The sequence below is a fragment of the Brassica napus genome, chromosome A9, assembly GCF_020379485.1.
Source record: "Brassica napus cultivar Da-Ae chromosome A9, Da-Ae, whole genome shotgun sequence".
NCBI lineage: Eukaryota > Viridiplantae > Streptophyta > Magnoliopsida > Brassicales > Brassicaceae > Brassica > Brassica napus.
In genome coordinates this window covers 25,212,488-25,228,441 of record NC_063442.1, presented here as the reverse complement: position 1 = coordinate 25,228,441, position 15,954 = coordinate 25,212,488, and the positions used below count along the sequence as shown (strand labels likewise).

Genomic DNA, 15,954 nt, shown 5'->3' with positions numbered 1-15,954 from the left:
CTGTAATTTCACTAGGCTTTTAGGTTAGTTTTGCATTTGATTCAAGTTTGGGTATAAGTTTGAGATTAAAATCAAGTTGTGGGTTAGTTTTGGCAAAAACTCCGAATATAAATGCATTTTTACTTTTTAATTAAACTTCTTTGTTTTTTCTCATTATTTTTGTGACAAAAAATTTAGAAAAAAACGATCCTATGGATATTTTCAATAAAATAACAAAACATATAAATGTGAAAAAATACACGAAACGAACACATACACGCCAAAAGAAACGAAGAAAACAATCGGGGACCCAAACTACTCTGGAGGGGAATGCATCACATTCAAAAAGTACATGGATGATGGACCATCAAGAGCATGCACATCAATGAACCGGGGGGGAGGGGAGGGAGAGGTTCACAACTTTAATTGTTTATTAATTTCTTCGTTTGATTTAAAAAAAATATGCGGACCAATAGAGAGCCACCACGTGGAATGCATCACATTCAAAAAGTACATGGATGATGGACCATCTAAGAGCATGCGCATCAATGAACCGGAGGGAGGGAGGGGTTCACAACTTTAATTGTTTATTAATTTCTTCGTTTGATTTAAAAAAAAATATGCGGACCAATAGAGAGCCACCACGTGGCGTGGGGCCTGCGAAACAGTGATGAACCGGGTTCGTTCGGAGGCACCCCTGCGAGACGAGTTCATCAGATTCTATTATTATATATATTTTTTTTTGGATGTGTGAGAACTTCTCCCGTGAACCTTTGATGCTCATGCTCTAAGAGTCCATTGAAAATCTGACAGCTGTAAACAGTTGCCAAACTAAATCAGGCCAGAAACTTTCGGTGTTTTTGCACACAAAAACTGAGAAAGTAACATATCACTATGGAAAGGGTTGGTGTGTGTTCTTCCGTCGGTTGTGTCGTTAGGTCAAAAGAGGTCCATCCTTGAGAAAATATCAATTAGGTATATTCTGTGCAAGGGTCTAGACTTAACTAAAATAAAATCTATATGCATGTACAAGAATAAAGCTAGGTGGAGAGCAAAGGAACAAAAGCACATCAAATCCCCACACTATTATCTCATCTAGTCTCTTATGGTCACAAGAGCATTACATTCCCCTCTCAAACAGACCACAAGCATGTGATTATGTATTCTAAATCCAACAATGAAGAATACAATTTTCTACCATTACTTAGGAATTAGGACAGGACCAAATGTTGTAGTTCACTAGAGGCTAGAGATGTGCAAACATATGTTATGTTTTGAAATTTGGAGTTCATGATGGGAAGGTTCATAAGCTTTCATAAAATGTTTGATTTGTTGGGAAGTTTTCTCGGAATATAGTCGAGTTCATTAAGAGATTTACAAGGATGCACCACGAGATTCAGGACTAAAAAAAGTAACACTCACTTCTGTAACTCTTATTGTTTCTACTCGTCTCCCATGGCGAGTTCAAGGGCGTAGTCATCTCTCTCCTGCAATGTAACGTTGATACAACTGTTCAAATCCCAAGACTAGAAAGAGTTATATACTATTGTGCGTCTTGATAAGATAATACTATGTTTTGATTTTCTTTGACAACATCAATTATATATAGATAGTCCTAGTAAACCTGAGTTTCTTAACAGTCAATCTATCTATACACTTCACCATCAATCTATCGACTTAGATAGAACTACTTCACCATCTCGTTCGTTGGTTAGATTTAGAAGATTTGTAACAAGAAAAGTGAACCAAGGTTTTTTGTTTTGTTTTTTTTGCTGTGAGAACTTACAATCGGTCCACGAGCGAAGTATCTTCCAAATTGTAGCCAGTAGACCTGTGTGATCCATAACATACAGAACTGTGTCACTAGAATGAAATGAAAGAAGAATAAATATTGTTGCAACCTGCAAGCAGTTTTTGGACTTTGAGAAGAGTAAATTACTTATGAATAAGTTACCTCGTCCTCATCTTGGGTTTCTACTTCAAGATCAGATGTAGGGAAACCCACACACAGAAGTGCATATCCCTACATGTAAAAAGCCACATAACTTATATATGGGATGCAAGATAAACTTGAAATAAAAGATCTAAGACCCAAAACCAGTATGCTTTGTAAAGGATTAGTACACCCATTGGTTTAACCATATGCTTCAATATAATTTGATTTCTAAGAAGAGGAAGTTATTCCACCTGAACTACGCTAGACATTCTCTCTTTGACACTGTATAATGTAGGGAAAATCAACATATAATCGAGTAATTGGTTAAGGCTTAGCCTTGTTCTCGTTGACTCAATAAGGGTTGCTAGACAGCTAGTCAATGAAGTTGTAGGCTCCAGCACTAAGGTAAATGGATATTATTACCTGGGACTTGAGTTCAGCTGATATTCCCAATGCTTGTGGCTGCCTTAGGTCTCCAGATTTAACACGTACGGCACAGCTAGTACAGCAACCTACCAACATAAGAAGGAACATTCAAGCCTTCATAACTCAAAACTGTAGACGAGTTGAAGCGCTTAGGCAAAGCGACTCTAAACAGGTAAACCTCACCAACACATTTGGACTGCCAAGGAATTTTATTAGCACGTAAACTATGCGTCATGCATATCATCCCTCTAACAAATCCTAATAATCTACATTACCCTTGAAAACAGTAACACATACAACAAACTTTAGAAGGTGTTTCTTAGGAAACAAAAAGAGAGGGAGTGAAGAGAAGAGAGTACCATGCCTGCAAGCAAAGGGAAGATTAATGTTCTGAGATTCAGCTGAGTGCAATATATACTGATCCTGCATTTCCATAATAGATTCTCAATTTGTACCATTAGCAAAATAAATATATCCAGATGAAATAGCTCTAATCATAACAAAGAATCTAGGATCCAGAGGATACATTGCGTTCTAAGTTGCAATCTAAAGCATACAGTCCAACTGTATAAGTAACCTAAGCTATGAACTGATTCAGCTTCTAATTTGATATAACGAAGGAAGAAACATCATATTAGCAAAGAATAATATATACCTCTGGAACCTCAAACTCGTGAACGACTCCTCGCTGACGATCGTGTACAGTGACCTTGTGCGAAGGAACAGCCAAAGCTCCTCTATCTGCTGGACTGGAGATTTCTACTGGAATTCTATACTCACACGTCGTAGCTCCTCGTCGGATGTTCGTAGAATATCTCCGATTAATCGGAAAAGTCTTTCTCTGAAGCCAAGTACAAGATGTACAGTGAAATACCAGAGCCATTTTTTCTAAAGGGCTTTACGTGTAAAGGTTGAAGATAAGAGAGAGAGAGAGAGAGCAACCGAGAGAAGAGATCATGAACCGGAAGAGAGTTTCCGGTTTAACAAATTCAGTGATCTCGGTTGCTAAACCAACGATTTGCGACCAATTTTTGTTGGATAGATCGCGTAAATCACATCTGGCCAACCAGTTATTTCGACGTGGCAGCTATTTGGCAGCTTCGTGTTTTTCAGCAAGACACGTAACGACATCAATAACACGTGCCATTAATATCACCTCATTTGAAACCAACGAGGCTGCTCATACATTTTATTTAAATGAAACAAAAAAATCCCAATTCAATTGTACACAACAGAAAGAGCCTAACGAGAAAAATGCAATCGGCGAAACAGAAGCTAAGCGATATGGCTAGTACCGCCAAGGAGAGGATGGTGGTATGTGAAGCAAAAGCGGCTGAGAAGGTTCTAATCAAATTTTTATTTTTATTTTATGTTTAGCGTTTGATATGAAGTTAACTATACGACTTGTTTGGTTAACTTGAATGTTAATCATGACAGGCGGAACAGGCGATGGCACGTACAAAAGAGGAAAAAGAGATAGCACACCAACGTCGAAAGGCCAAGGAAGCAGAGGCTAACATGGATATGCACATGGCTAAAGCTACTCATGCCGAGGAAAAGCTTATGGCTAAGCAATCTCACTACCACCTTTCTCAAGGTCACGTGACTCATGGCGCCCCTGTGCCGGCTCCTGCGCCAGTTATAGGACATGGTTACAGGCATAATCCTCCCGGGGTCACATCTGTACCACCCGCGGCGTACCCTCCTCCTCCGACGGGGCCTCATCATCATCATCCTTATGGAAACGTTTAGTGACTTCTTTATAAGTTAAAAAAAAAACTGGAATACTTTGAATAGTTAGTAAGACGTTGAGATGACTTACTTTATAGACGTTTTAATTACTGAAGCTATCTCATATTAGGAGTGAGCACGGAACCTGAAGTCTGTTTCGTGTCTAGATAAGTTTTTACCCGATTTGGACCCGCTTAGTCGCAAGTAACAAAAATAATTAAATTTAAAAACAACTAATATAATTAAAATAATATCACATAATACAATAGTCTTTGTAATACGTACTATTTGAAGAAGTGATTTACCAACCAGCAGCATCGTTGACAAAAGAAAAAACAACCAGCAAACCTCCATTTTTGATAAGAACAGTACTTAGGTTCACCCCTAAGGTGAACCTTGAAATTCACTACTTTCTTTATATCCAATAAATTTCCATATATGTAAATAAATAATATATATTAAATTAAAAAGCTAAAATAACTTAAAAAATAACTAAACTCTAAACTCTAAATCATAAATCACTAAACCTTAATTCTAAACACAAACTCTAAACCCAAATCCAAATCTTATACCCTAAATTTTAAACCCAAATCCTAGATCATAAACTCAAATCCTATACCCAAATTCTACACCTTAAACCCTAAATCTAAACCCTAAATCCTAGACCTAAACCCTAAATCCTAGACCCTAAACCCTAAATCCTAAACCTAAACTCTAAACCCTAAATCCAAACCGTAAACCCTAAACCCAAACCGTAAACCCTAAACCCAAACTCTAGATCTTAAACTCTAGTTTTGGGTTTAGGGTTTAAGATCTAAAGTTTGGGTTTAGGGTTTACGATTTGGGTTTAGGGTTTACGGTTTGATTTAGGGTTTAGGGTTTGGGTTTAGGATTTAGGGTTTAGGATCTAGGATTTGGGTTTAGATTTAGGGTTTAAGGTGTAGAATTTGGATATAAGGTTTGAGTTTATGATCTATGATTCGGATTTAAAATTTAGGGTATAGGATTTGGGTTTAGGTTTAATGGTTTATGATTTAGAGTTTAGGATTTAGTTATTTTTTTAGTTATTTTAGCTTTTTAATTTAATATATACTGTTTATTTATATATATGGAAATTTATTAGATATAAGGAAAGTGGTGAATTTAAAGGTTCACCCCTGGGGTGAACCTAAGTATTGTTCTTTTGATAATTAGTGATTTTGATAAAATATGACAACTAATCAAAATTTTAAACTTATATCTCGTGTACAATGTGGAGGGTTTATAGTGGATCCGGGCTCATGATAGGCCGAGCTTTCTACGGGCCAGGCAGCAGGCTCAGTAATAGTAACCCTAATTATTAATTAACAACTAGATTTTTGAAAGCGCGGGTTTTCCTTTGGATTATATACAAAATTTGTGAATTAATATTTTGAAAATGTTGTAAATTATTATGTTACAAAATCATATGATGTCAAAAAATAACTTATTTAAATTATATAATTCATGAATTAATTTATTTAAGATTTTGTATGTATTCTTTTTTTGTTCAAATATATGTACACTCTTATATAACTCTTTCTTAAGTATGAACATTTTACCAAACCTGCAAGTTGTTAAAATGCTTTGATGAAAACACTAATTTGTTATATTTTGTGATGAAAACACTGACTCATTTAAATAATAGATATCTAATATATGGTTCATTAAAGTCATGTTATATGAGGTATAATGTTGGTTTATAATAATTTCATACCATCATTCGATACAAACATATTATATAAACATTACTAATAAAACAATGGTTCATACAAAACCTACGTACATATTTAAAAGGCTATAGGTCGACAGTTTAAATTATAATATTTAAAGTCAATAAACAGTAATATGTTTTATTTAAATGTAGGAGATTTTTATTTGGTTGCTATAAAATAGGTTGGTTATAAGATTTAGTTATATATAATAGGTTGGACTAAGAAATGAAAGAGTCCAAACAACCTTTATAAGTAGATTTATTAAGATTGCTTCCCTTTTAATAGAATAGATTTAACATCTAAAAGTAAAAACGCTAACCTAGGGATTTAGGGCACACCCGTTCTTTCCTAAATTTTACTTTAACCGGGTTGGCAAGTCTAAACCGTCGCTTAACCGGTTTTCTTATCTTAGCCTATAATAATAATAACGCTCCTCCACTCAAACGAACTCTATTAGGGTAAAGCCGTACGCCGTTTACATTGTTACTCACGAAACAGAGCTCTGGATCCATCTCAATCAGCTCGAGCAAGAATCGATCCATTGAGACTGCGAAGAAAGCAACTTCATAATCTGAAAAGGTAGATCCTAAACTATTCTTGATAAATCTGGATAGTCTGGCTTTTCAATTGAACTATGATGATTTGATCTTATATCTGCAGGTGGGATGGAAACGGATCTCAGGGTATTTGGATCCGATTAAGTATATAACAAAATGTTTTTGCAGATATTATTTACTCTCTCTCTCTCTTGATTTATCTTTTCTTGAGAAGTTGCTGAAGATTGTTTTATGAGAGTATTATAAGTCACTGCATTTGGTAATCAAGTGTTGCTTTCCCAAACGAAGTGACTTATAATGATCTCATGAATCGATTTTTGCAAAGTCTTAAGAGAGTAAAGGACTATGATGTCCTGAGTGAAAATGGATTTATCTTTTTTTGTCTTATAATGTGCCAGGTCTCTTAGTGTGTTACTGTCCACTCTTTCTTTTTGTTTGGGTGATAACAAGATAAATCCCAAGCATCATCCACCTTATTAGCTTTGACATGAATGAAGGCTTGTAAAATGGATGATTCTTGGGATTTATCTTTTTGTAGCCTCCTCTTCTAAAAGAGTGTGGGATTTTTCTTTTTGTAGTCCCCTCTCCTAAAAGAGTGTTGTTTAATTTTACAACATACACGGAAATGATTTCAGGCTTGTGGAGGAACATGATGCTTCTTTTGTAAGCCAGAAACTTGATGTTTTGCTAAAGAAATGTTAACCGTTTGCATGTGTTATATAACTGAGTGTTTACTCCCACTTTATGTATAAATGGAACAAGGTTGCTTTCCCCCATCAAATTAAAGACCAAGTGATCAAGATTTTATCTTTTTGTTTCTTAGTTTGAACTTTTCTATGTTCTCGTAGTGTATTGGTCAATGTGAAATAAAATAGATAACAATGTTGTGCCAAACAAAACTAAGTTGATAGGTACGGTTTTGTGTAATTAATGGACAGCATCTTCGTGTTAGCTCTTTTTCAAAAATTTAACGAAAAGATTGGTAATATTTATGCATGTATGAATCTCGAGGTCGATAGATTTTGAGGTGGAACAAGGGATATGTCCATACCTTCTGGAACCAGCAGACATACATGCAATCACATACCTTGCCTTTCTTAAGTTTCTTTTCAAGTATTTATCTCTCTCTCCCACCGTGCAGGCGTGCATGCAGGACGGATCTAGAAATTTAATTAGACTGTGGCACGAAAATATTTTCCCATCGGTACCTAATAAAAATTATATTAGTATTCTAAAACATGATAAACAATGAGAAGAAGTGACTAAACTAAAGAAACAAATATATAGCAAAATTGAATTAGCAAAAAGAAAAATATATAGCAAATTATTACATAGCGATATATATATTTACTTAGCAAAGATGTCGAAACAGGTTTTATGGAATCGTCTTCTACACCAAACAACAAATTATTGCGAGAAGAAAGTATATAAATAATTTTTTTCTATTTTTTTTTAAAGGAGCCACAGTACGGAACACATTTTGAGTCTGATAGTTATTGTAGGTTATAATTAGATTATTGTATCTTAAGTGGGCTATGTTTTTAATCTTACTGTTAATTATGCTACAATATTTACTCATATTTTTAACTGGGTAGTATTTTAGTTTTGGGAATTTGCGGTCCATAACTATAGATAAAAATTTTATTAGGCAAATGGATATGCAATTGTACTTTTTTATTAATACCAATAAAAACCCTACTCAACCCCACAAACCTGTGTGCATAGATTGACAATCTGACCTAATTTTAACTGTTTCTCTTCTCTCTTCGTAGAGCTAAGTCTATACTTCACTCTCTCTCTCTCTCTCTCTCTCTATTCTTCTTGTTTGGTTGAAGAAAGTCCTATTTTTTTTCTAAATCAAGAACTGTTTTTTCTTGACAAAAAATTTCAGACAAGGCTTAAAACCCTAATTCTTTCAATCGGCCCTGAAACTTTTTCAATTTTTTTGGTAATAATCCAATCTCTCTCTCTTGTTTTTGATTTATTTTGTTGATCCCTCTTTTAGAGATCGGGAGAATCTCTGCAATAATCTCGTGTTGCAGTACAATCCGCCCAGTTGATCTTGATCTCGTGTGCACTATGGCTCTCTCCTTTGGCACTTTTATCATTGGACATAGAAAAGCAGATTTTGGTGGTACAGTACTGGTAAGTCAAACAGAGGATCTATTTCTCTCTATTTCTCTCATTAGCCTGGTTCTTCTTGTTATAGGGAACCAGATCAAATGTCCACTGACTCTGTTTGGTTTCTCTTGAACAGGTTGGCCTCGAAAATTAATAATTGACTGTGCTTGTGCTGAGAAGATGAACAGAAGTTGCGTCTTTCTAGCAGCTCAGTCTCTGTGGTAATAATGCAATCCTCTCATGTTCTTGATTCATTTCTTTATAGATCTCTCTTTCACTAAAGGTTTTTGTTGGTTTCTGGAAAGTCCTATGCTTTTTTTTTTGAATTTCTGGAAGGTCATAAACTTGTTTTGTCTGATTTGATAATGTATTGTTTTATTCTGATTGTTTTGTGTAGTCTCTTTGCAACGCGTGTGAGATCAGAAACAGGAAGATACGAGGATGAGAAGATCAGAAGCCTCGAAGAAATCAGATCATGGGGGCGCCGGAACGGCCGGCGATCTTAGAAGTAATCCTAAATTTTGTAATTCAAAATATAGAATGATGGATTTGGGGATGGGGAAGCGATTGGAGAAGCAGCAACCCAAAGCTTGGCAAAGAAGTAGCCGGTAGCAGGTAAAATAGAGATGGATTCCGTCGATTGCAACAAGGTTAATATGGACTTTCCATGCAGTTGTTTATCCTGATTTGCCAATTAATAAAAAAAAAGTCCACTTACCTAATTTTTATTTTTGTTTTGGTTATTCACCCAAATGAACCTTTAGTTTTAGTTGGGTGGGACACTTCTATTTTTTCCTTTTTTCATATACAGATTTTTCTTTTTTGATTACTAAAGGAAAAAACAATTAAAAAGCATGGGCCCGTGCCACACTTTCTATACAGGTGGGTCTCCCCTGCGTGCATGTGTATTATGCATCTATAAAATAGAGAAGAAGCTGAACATAATTGTCATCTTTATAGGTTTGGAAGACTGGAAATGTTGTTGTGTCTTCTTGCTTCATTTAAATACAGTTTTATACCTCTCTCATTCTCTTCTGTCTTTTCCTTACTACTTCCATGTTTGGCTTTTATCACTGTTGCAGCTGTTATGAAGTGTAACGTCTTGGAAGGTTCCAATGATAAAAAAAGGCATTATTCTCAATGCAATAAACTTTGTTTTCAATTACTATAACCACATCGCCGTTTCCAGAAAAGCTTATGCTATCTCTTGGTAACTCAGACACTGCTTGGTTGACTTAAGATATCCATTAAGATCAGAGTCTCTTTTTGTATGTTTTATGAAACTCTAAAGAGACCTATTCAAAAAATTTATCACACTTCCTAACAATAGTAATAATTCATCTTAAGTTTGACTTCACCTCTTAGGATAGTTGTTACAGTGCCGGTTATTGTTGATTAAGTGACAATCCGGTTTACTTGTACATACCGGTTATGTATATAAGCGTGTAATTAAGTTTGTATAGTTAACATTAATGTTGATGTGATCATGGGCTGATATATGAAGCTATGGACATGAAAGACATTCAGAAATTGATCCATGATGTTAGGTAGCATGTCCAGCCCATTTTTATCAAGTTACAAGCCCAAAAATATTCATAAACAAGTGGGTTATTTGCTGTCCAAGAAGAGTTACGAAAATTAGGTGGTTAATTGCATGAAAAGCTTCTCTCTCCTACATACAAGGAATCCTTGTTTCAAGAACACTCTCTCTCATCTATGCACTTGTTTTATCATTTTCAATGTAATAAATATCTAGCTTTGTGAGCAAGTTTTGTTTCCTATAAATAAGTTGTAATCTCTATTGCAATAAAATAAGAGTTGAGTTTATATTTTTGGAACCTTGAGAGTGATTCTCAAACTTGTTTTCGATCATGGTGTGTCATATCCATTGGTCAAAATTTTTATGATTGTTGGTGTGTAATATCCTTCAGTCTAACTTGGTCTAATCTAGTGTGTCATATCTAGAGGCGGTCATTATAGGGTAGTATCAAGAGACTTTCTGCGCCTCTTGTGTCACCTTTCAATCCACATCCCTTGATTGTTTGTTGCTTTCGGACTCATTCGGTGCAAGGCTTAACCCTTACTAATTTCAGAGTGTATTCCTTGGGAGGTTTTTATCAAATGTGAATAACAAACTTTTTCCAGCTCGTTTCTTCTTTCTCGAATCTCTTTGTATCGATCTTCATCGAGCTTGAATCGAGTGTTAATATGATACAAGAGCAATCTCATTGATCTTCTGCTTCACTTGATTTGCATCACGAGTGTTCCATTGCTGCAAATTTTGCGATTCGTGTTCTTGATGATTCTCGCCATTGATGAGTTGTTTTGAGGAGTTCTGAGCTGTTTTCTCTTTCTTTTTCTTTACATTTCTCTTTGATTGACCTCTTACGAACGATTTCTCTAATTTTCGTCGTTTCATATTGCTTGATTGTTTGTTTTTCGGATTCTTGATTCTTCGCGATGGTGAATCTGAATTCGGAATCGATTTCTCCGAGTGCAACGGCGACAATGAATCCGAATGTATCTCGTCATAATCAGTATGATAATCCATACTATCTGCATGATACATATCATCCTGGCCTTGTTCTGGTTTATGAGCGATTGAATACCGCATCAGAGTTTCATTCTTGGAGGAGATCTGTTCGTGTGGCGTTGAATGTTCGCAACAAGTTAGGCTTCACTGATGGTACGATTCCTTGTCCTCATCTTACTCATAGAGATTATGGCGTGTGGTTTCGTTGCAATGACATTGTCGCGACTTGGTTGATGAATTCTGTTTCTAAGAAAATTGGACAGAGTCTCTTGTTCATCTCCACGGCTGAAAGGATTTGGAACAACTTGATCTCACGTTTTAAGCAGGATGATGCTTCCAGGGTTTATGATCTTGAGCAGAGATTGAGTAAGATATAACAAGGTTCAATGGACGTTTACTTACTATATTGAGTTAGTGACATTGTGGGAGGAGCATAAGAACTATATGGAGCTTTCTGTGTGTATGTGTGGTCGTTGCGAGTGTGATGCTGCTCATCTTTGGAAGAAGTTGCAACAGAGGAGTAGAGTCACGAAGTTTCTGATGGGTTGAATGAATCATATGAGCAGTCTCGGTGTCATATTCTTATGCTGAAGCCGATACCGACTATTGAGGAAGCATTCAACATTGTAACCCAAGATGAGAGACAACGTGCTATTAAGCCTTCTACAAAGGTGGATAATGTCGCTTTCCAGGCGATGGCACCAACCTCTGATTCTTCCTTGGCTACATTGGAGAATAATGCCTATATTGCAGTGTATAACACACTTCGTCAACAGACTCAAAGTCCTGTTTGTACTCATTGTGGCAAGAGTGGTCACACTATCTAGAAATGTTTCAAGCTGATTGGCTTTCCTTCAGGGTATAAGACAAATGGTTCTGGTTATGGATCAAAGAATCAGCATGCTCCAAAGAATCAACAACAACAACAAGCTCGTCCTGTGTCACAACAACTACAGCTTACGAGTCCTTCTGTCTCTCAACAGGCTAATGCTATTGCTAATGTTCATACTGATCTTTGTTTTTCAAAACTCTCTTACGGTCAACCTGGAGTTCCTCACATCACCAGTGGGGGTGCTAATATGACTCTTCAAGAGTTCATACCATAGCAGATTCAACATTTAATCTCTCCGTCCAATTATCAAGTTCGAGTTCAAGAGCCTCACATTACTTCATCCAGAGCCACGATCACAGAACATGGTGCTATAGCTCATGCCTCCTCTTCTGGTACATTTACTTTTCCTTCTACCACTCTCGAGTATGAACACACTGCCCTTACTTTTCGTGATCACTGTCTTTCCACGATTCATTCCTTTCTTCCACGTGATGCTTGGATTATAGATAGTGGGGCATCAAGTAATGTTTGTTCAGATTTGTCAATGTTCACAGAGCTCACACCTGTTCATGATGTTAGGGTCACTTTACCTAATGGCTCTAAAGTTCCCATTACTCATACATGAGTTATTCATATCACAAATACATTAGTATTACATAATGTTTTGCATGTTCCTGATTTTCATTTTAATCTCATTAGTGTGAATAGTCTTTTACGGACATTGTTTTGTTTTGCTCATTTCTTTGCTCATGTTTGTCTGTTACAAGAACTTTCACAAGGATTGATGATTGGGAGGGGTAATCTTTTTCACAATCTCTAAATTCTTGAGACATCTCCACCTTCCCTCTCAACATCATCTCCTGCTACGTTCTTTTGTGGATCTTTATTGGTTGATGAGCATGTGTGGCATCTTCGTCTAGGACATCCTTCGTCTGGTGTTTTTCAAAAACTGTTACAAGATTTACCAAGTTTGAAGTCGGTTTCATCTTCTACAGAGTCTCATTGTTCAGTGTGTCCATTAGCTAAACAGAAAAGGCTAGCTTATGTTTCTCATAACAACTTGTCGTTTAAACCATTTGATTTAGTTCATATAGACATTTGGGGTCTTTTTAGTACAGAGTTTGTTGAAGGTTTCGATATTTCTTTACATTAGTGGATGATTTTACAAGAATGACTTGGATTTATATGCTGAGAAATAAAAATGTGTTTCAGTTTCATTCCTTGCTTTCTTAAATCTTGTTTCAACTCAATTTAAGACTCAAGTGAAAGCAATACGCTCTGATAATGCTTCTGAATTAGCCTTTTCCGGATCTTATAAAGGAAAAAGGTATGACACACTACTACTCTTGTGCATACACTCCTCAGCAGAATTCAGTAGTTGAACGTAAACACCAACATTTTCTTAATATGGCTCGTGCTTTGCTTTTCCAGTCTCAGGTTCCTTTAGCATATTGGAGTGATTGTGTCTTGACTGCAGTGTTTATAATCAACAAATTGCCTTCTCCTTTGTTTGGTTTCAAATCACCATATGAACTAATGCTAGGTACGAAGCATGACTATTCACTGTTGAAAACTTTTAGTTCTTTGTGTTATGTGTCTACGAATTTGAAAGATCGAAACAAGTTTTTTCCACGGGCTAAGCCTTGTATTTTCTTGGGTTATCCTCTTGGTTATAAAGGTTTTAAAGTCCTAGATTTAGAGTCTCACTCTGTTTCAATTTCTAGGAATGTTTTTGTTTCATGAATCAGATTTTCTTTTTATGCAAAATGATTTAGTCTCTACTGCTGCTGATGTGTTTCCAAATAGTGTTTTGCCTTTACCTGTTCCTTTTCAATTTGTTGAGACATTTTCTTTGTTTGAGAATTTACATTTTGATTGTTCTCATCCTCTGACTTCTTATGTTCCTGCTAATGATTCACATCTATTTGAGTCTGTTCCCGTTGTTGCTAGTGATCATGCATCATCTTCTCATACTGCTAATATGGATAGTGCATTAGATACTGGTGTTGGCTCTGTAGACATTGCTAGGCCTAAACGATCGACTAAGCCCCCTAGTTATCTATCTGAGTATCATTGTGCTTTGCTCCCTTTTACTTCTTTTTCTTCCACATCTATTCCCACTGAGCAGAAAACACCTTATCAAATATCTTCTGTCTTGAAATATGATAACCTCAATCCTCAAATCCAAGCTTCTATACTCGCCTATACCCTTGAAACCGAACCAAAAATTTTCAAGGAGGCTATGGCATATGAGATGTGGTACGGTTCTGTCAATGCGGAATTTGAGACTCTCGAGCAAAACGGAACTTGGGATGTTGAGAGCTTGTCTCCGGGAAAGAATGTGGTGGGTTGCAAATGGGTTCATACTCTTAAGTACAATGCTGATGGTACTATCGAGAGGCCAAAGTCACGTTTGGTTGCTCAGAGTTTTACACAGCAGGAGGGTCTTGATTATATGGATATCTTTTCTCCTGTTGCGAAACTCACAAGTGTGAAGCTTTTGATTGGCTTGGCTGCAGCTAAAGGATGGTCTTTGAATCAGATAGATGTGTCTAATGCTTTCTTACATGGCGAGTTGGATGAGGAGATCTATATGCGTTTACCACAGGGTTATACTCCTCCGCCAGGCACTGATCTTCCTCCTAATCCAGTATGCAGGCTACGGAAGTCTTTATATGGTCTTAAGCAGGCTTCACGTCAGTGGTATAAGAGGTTTTCATCTGTCTTGCTTGGTGCCAATTTCGTACAATCATCGGCATATAATACACTCTTTGTGAAGAAGACCAAGACTACTTTTATTCCAGTACTAGTATATGTTGATGACATCTTGATTGCGAGTGATAACAATGATGTCTTGCTGGAGTTACATAATTTACTGAGATCAGAGTTCAAGATTAAAGATCTTGGTCAGGCTAATTTCTTTCTTGGGCTTGAGATAACTCGATCTTCTAAAGGCATTGCTGTATGTCAACGGAAGTACGCGTTGAATCTCCTTGAAGACTCTGGATTGTTGGGATGTAAACCTAGCACCATTCCTATGGATCCTTCTCTTCATTTGTCTAAATATTTAGGGAAGCCACTGCCTAGTCCTATGGAGTATCGGGAGCTCATTGGGCGTCTTCCCTATCTGACTATAACAAGAGTTGATATCACCTTTGCGGTTCACAAGTTGAGCCAGTTTCTATCAGCCCCCACTGATGTTCATCTACAAGCGGCTCATAAGGTGTTACACTACTTAAAAGGGAATCCATTTCTTGGTTTGTTCTATCCTGCAGACACAGAACTTTGACTCAACACCTTTGCAGATGCAGATTGGGCAACATGTAGAGATACAAGGCGTTCTGTTACAGGATTCTGTGTTTGCTTAGGAACTTCTATGGTATCTTGGAAGTCTAAGAAACAGTCCGTCGTGCGTAGAAGCAGTACGGAAGCAGAATATAAAAGCATGGCCCTTGCTACTTTTGAGTTGATTTGGTTGCAACAGTTGCTTCCTGATCTTCATATCTCAGTCACTTCAGTTGTGAAGCTCTTCTGCAACAACAAATCAGCGATCCATATTGCCATGAATTCGGTCTTCCACGAACGTACCAAACACATTGACATTGATTGTCACACGGTACGAGATCAGCTGAAGGCATGTCGTTTACAAACACTATGTCTTTACAGGTAATCAACTTGCATATATCTTAACCAAGGCTCTGCATCCTAGTCCTTATCATTCTCTCTTACGGCGATTCTCAATGTCAAGTCTTTATCTTCAACCAGACACAGAAGCTAAAGACTTGAGGGGGCGTCTTAGGATAGTTGGTACAGTCCGGTTATTGTTGATTAAATGACAACCCGGTTTACTTGTACATACCGGTTATGTATATAAGCGTGTAATTAAGTTTGTATAGTTAACATTAATGTGAATTAAAAAAAATTCCAGCTCATTTCTTCTCTCTCGAATCGAGTGTTAATATCAACTTCACATATAACACCAGTCTCTGTTTTATGTTTTGAGGATCCCCAGACAAATGATTATATCCATTAACTCATCTAGGCATTGTTGGCTTCACATATCAGTTAAAAGATCAATATCTCTGTTTTTATGTTGTAAGAACCCT

General features: G+C 36.6%; 2 protein-coding genes and 1 long non-coding RNA gene across 3 annotated transcripts; 2 read left to right on the top strand and 1 right to left on the bottom strand.

The window, feature by feature from the left end:
• Positions 1 to 1,270: 1,270 nt before the first annotated feature.
• On the bottom strand, positions 1,271 to 3,436 carry LOC106361636 (ferredoxin C 2, chloroplastic). The gene is made up of 6 exons (XM_048739030.1): positions 2,997 to 3,436; positions 2,701 to 2,764; positions 2,339 to 2,427; positions 1,934 to 2,002; positions 1,766 to 1,810; positions 1,271 to 1,466 (listed from the first exon to the last, which is right to left on the bottom strand). Exons 1-6 carry the CDS (start codon positions 3,222 to 3,224, stop codon positions 1,422 to 1,424), a joined length of 540 nt encoding a protein of 179 aa, XP_048594987.1. The 5' UTR covers positions 3,225 to 3,436; the 3' UTR covers positions 1,271 to 1,421.
• A 91-nt stretch (positions 3,437 to 3,527) lies between these two features.
• Positions 3,528 to 4,255, top strand: LOC106360031 (late embryogenesis abundant protein 6). Its single transcript, XM_013799637.3, has 2 exons — positions 3,528 to 3,682; positions 3,779 to 4,255. The coding sequence occupies exons 1-2, from the start codon at positions 3,539 to 3,541 to the stop codon at positions 4,091 to 4,093; spliced, it is 459 nt and encodes a 152-aa protein (XP_013655091.2). The 5' UTR covers positions 3,528 to 3,538; the 3' UTR covers positions 4,094 to 4,255.
• Positions 4,256 to 6,058: 1,803 nt separating this feature from the next.
• Positions 6,059 to 9,651, top strand: LOC125577584. Its single transcript, XR_007315997.1, has 4 exons — positions 6,059 to 6,384; positions 6,466 to 8,507; positions 8,620 to 8,704; positions 8,881 to 9,651. It is a non-coding gene; the product is annotated as an uncharacterized LOC125577584 (long non-coding RNA).
• The last annotated feature ends 6,303 nt before the right edge of the window (positions 9,652 to 15,954 follow it).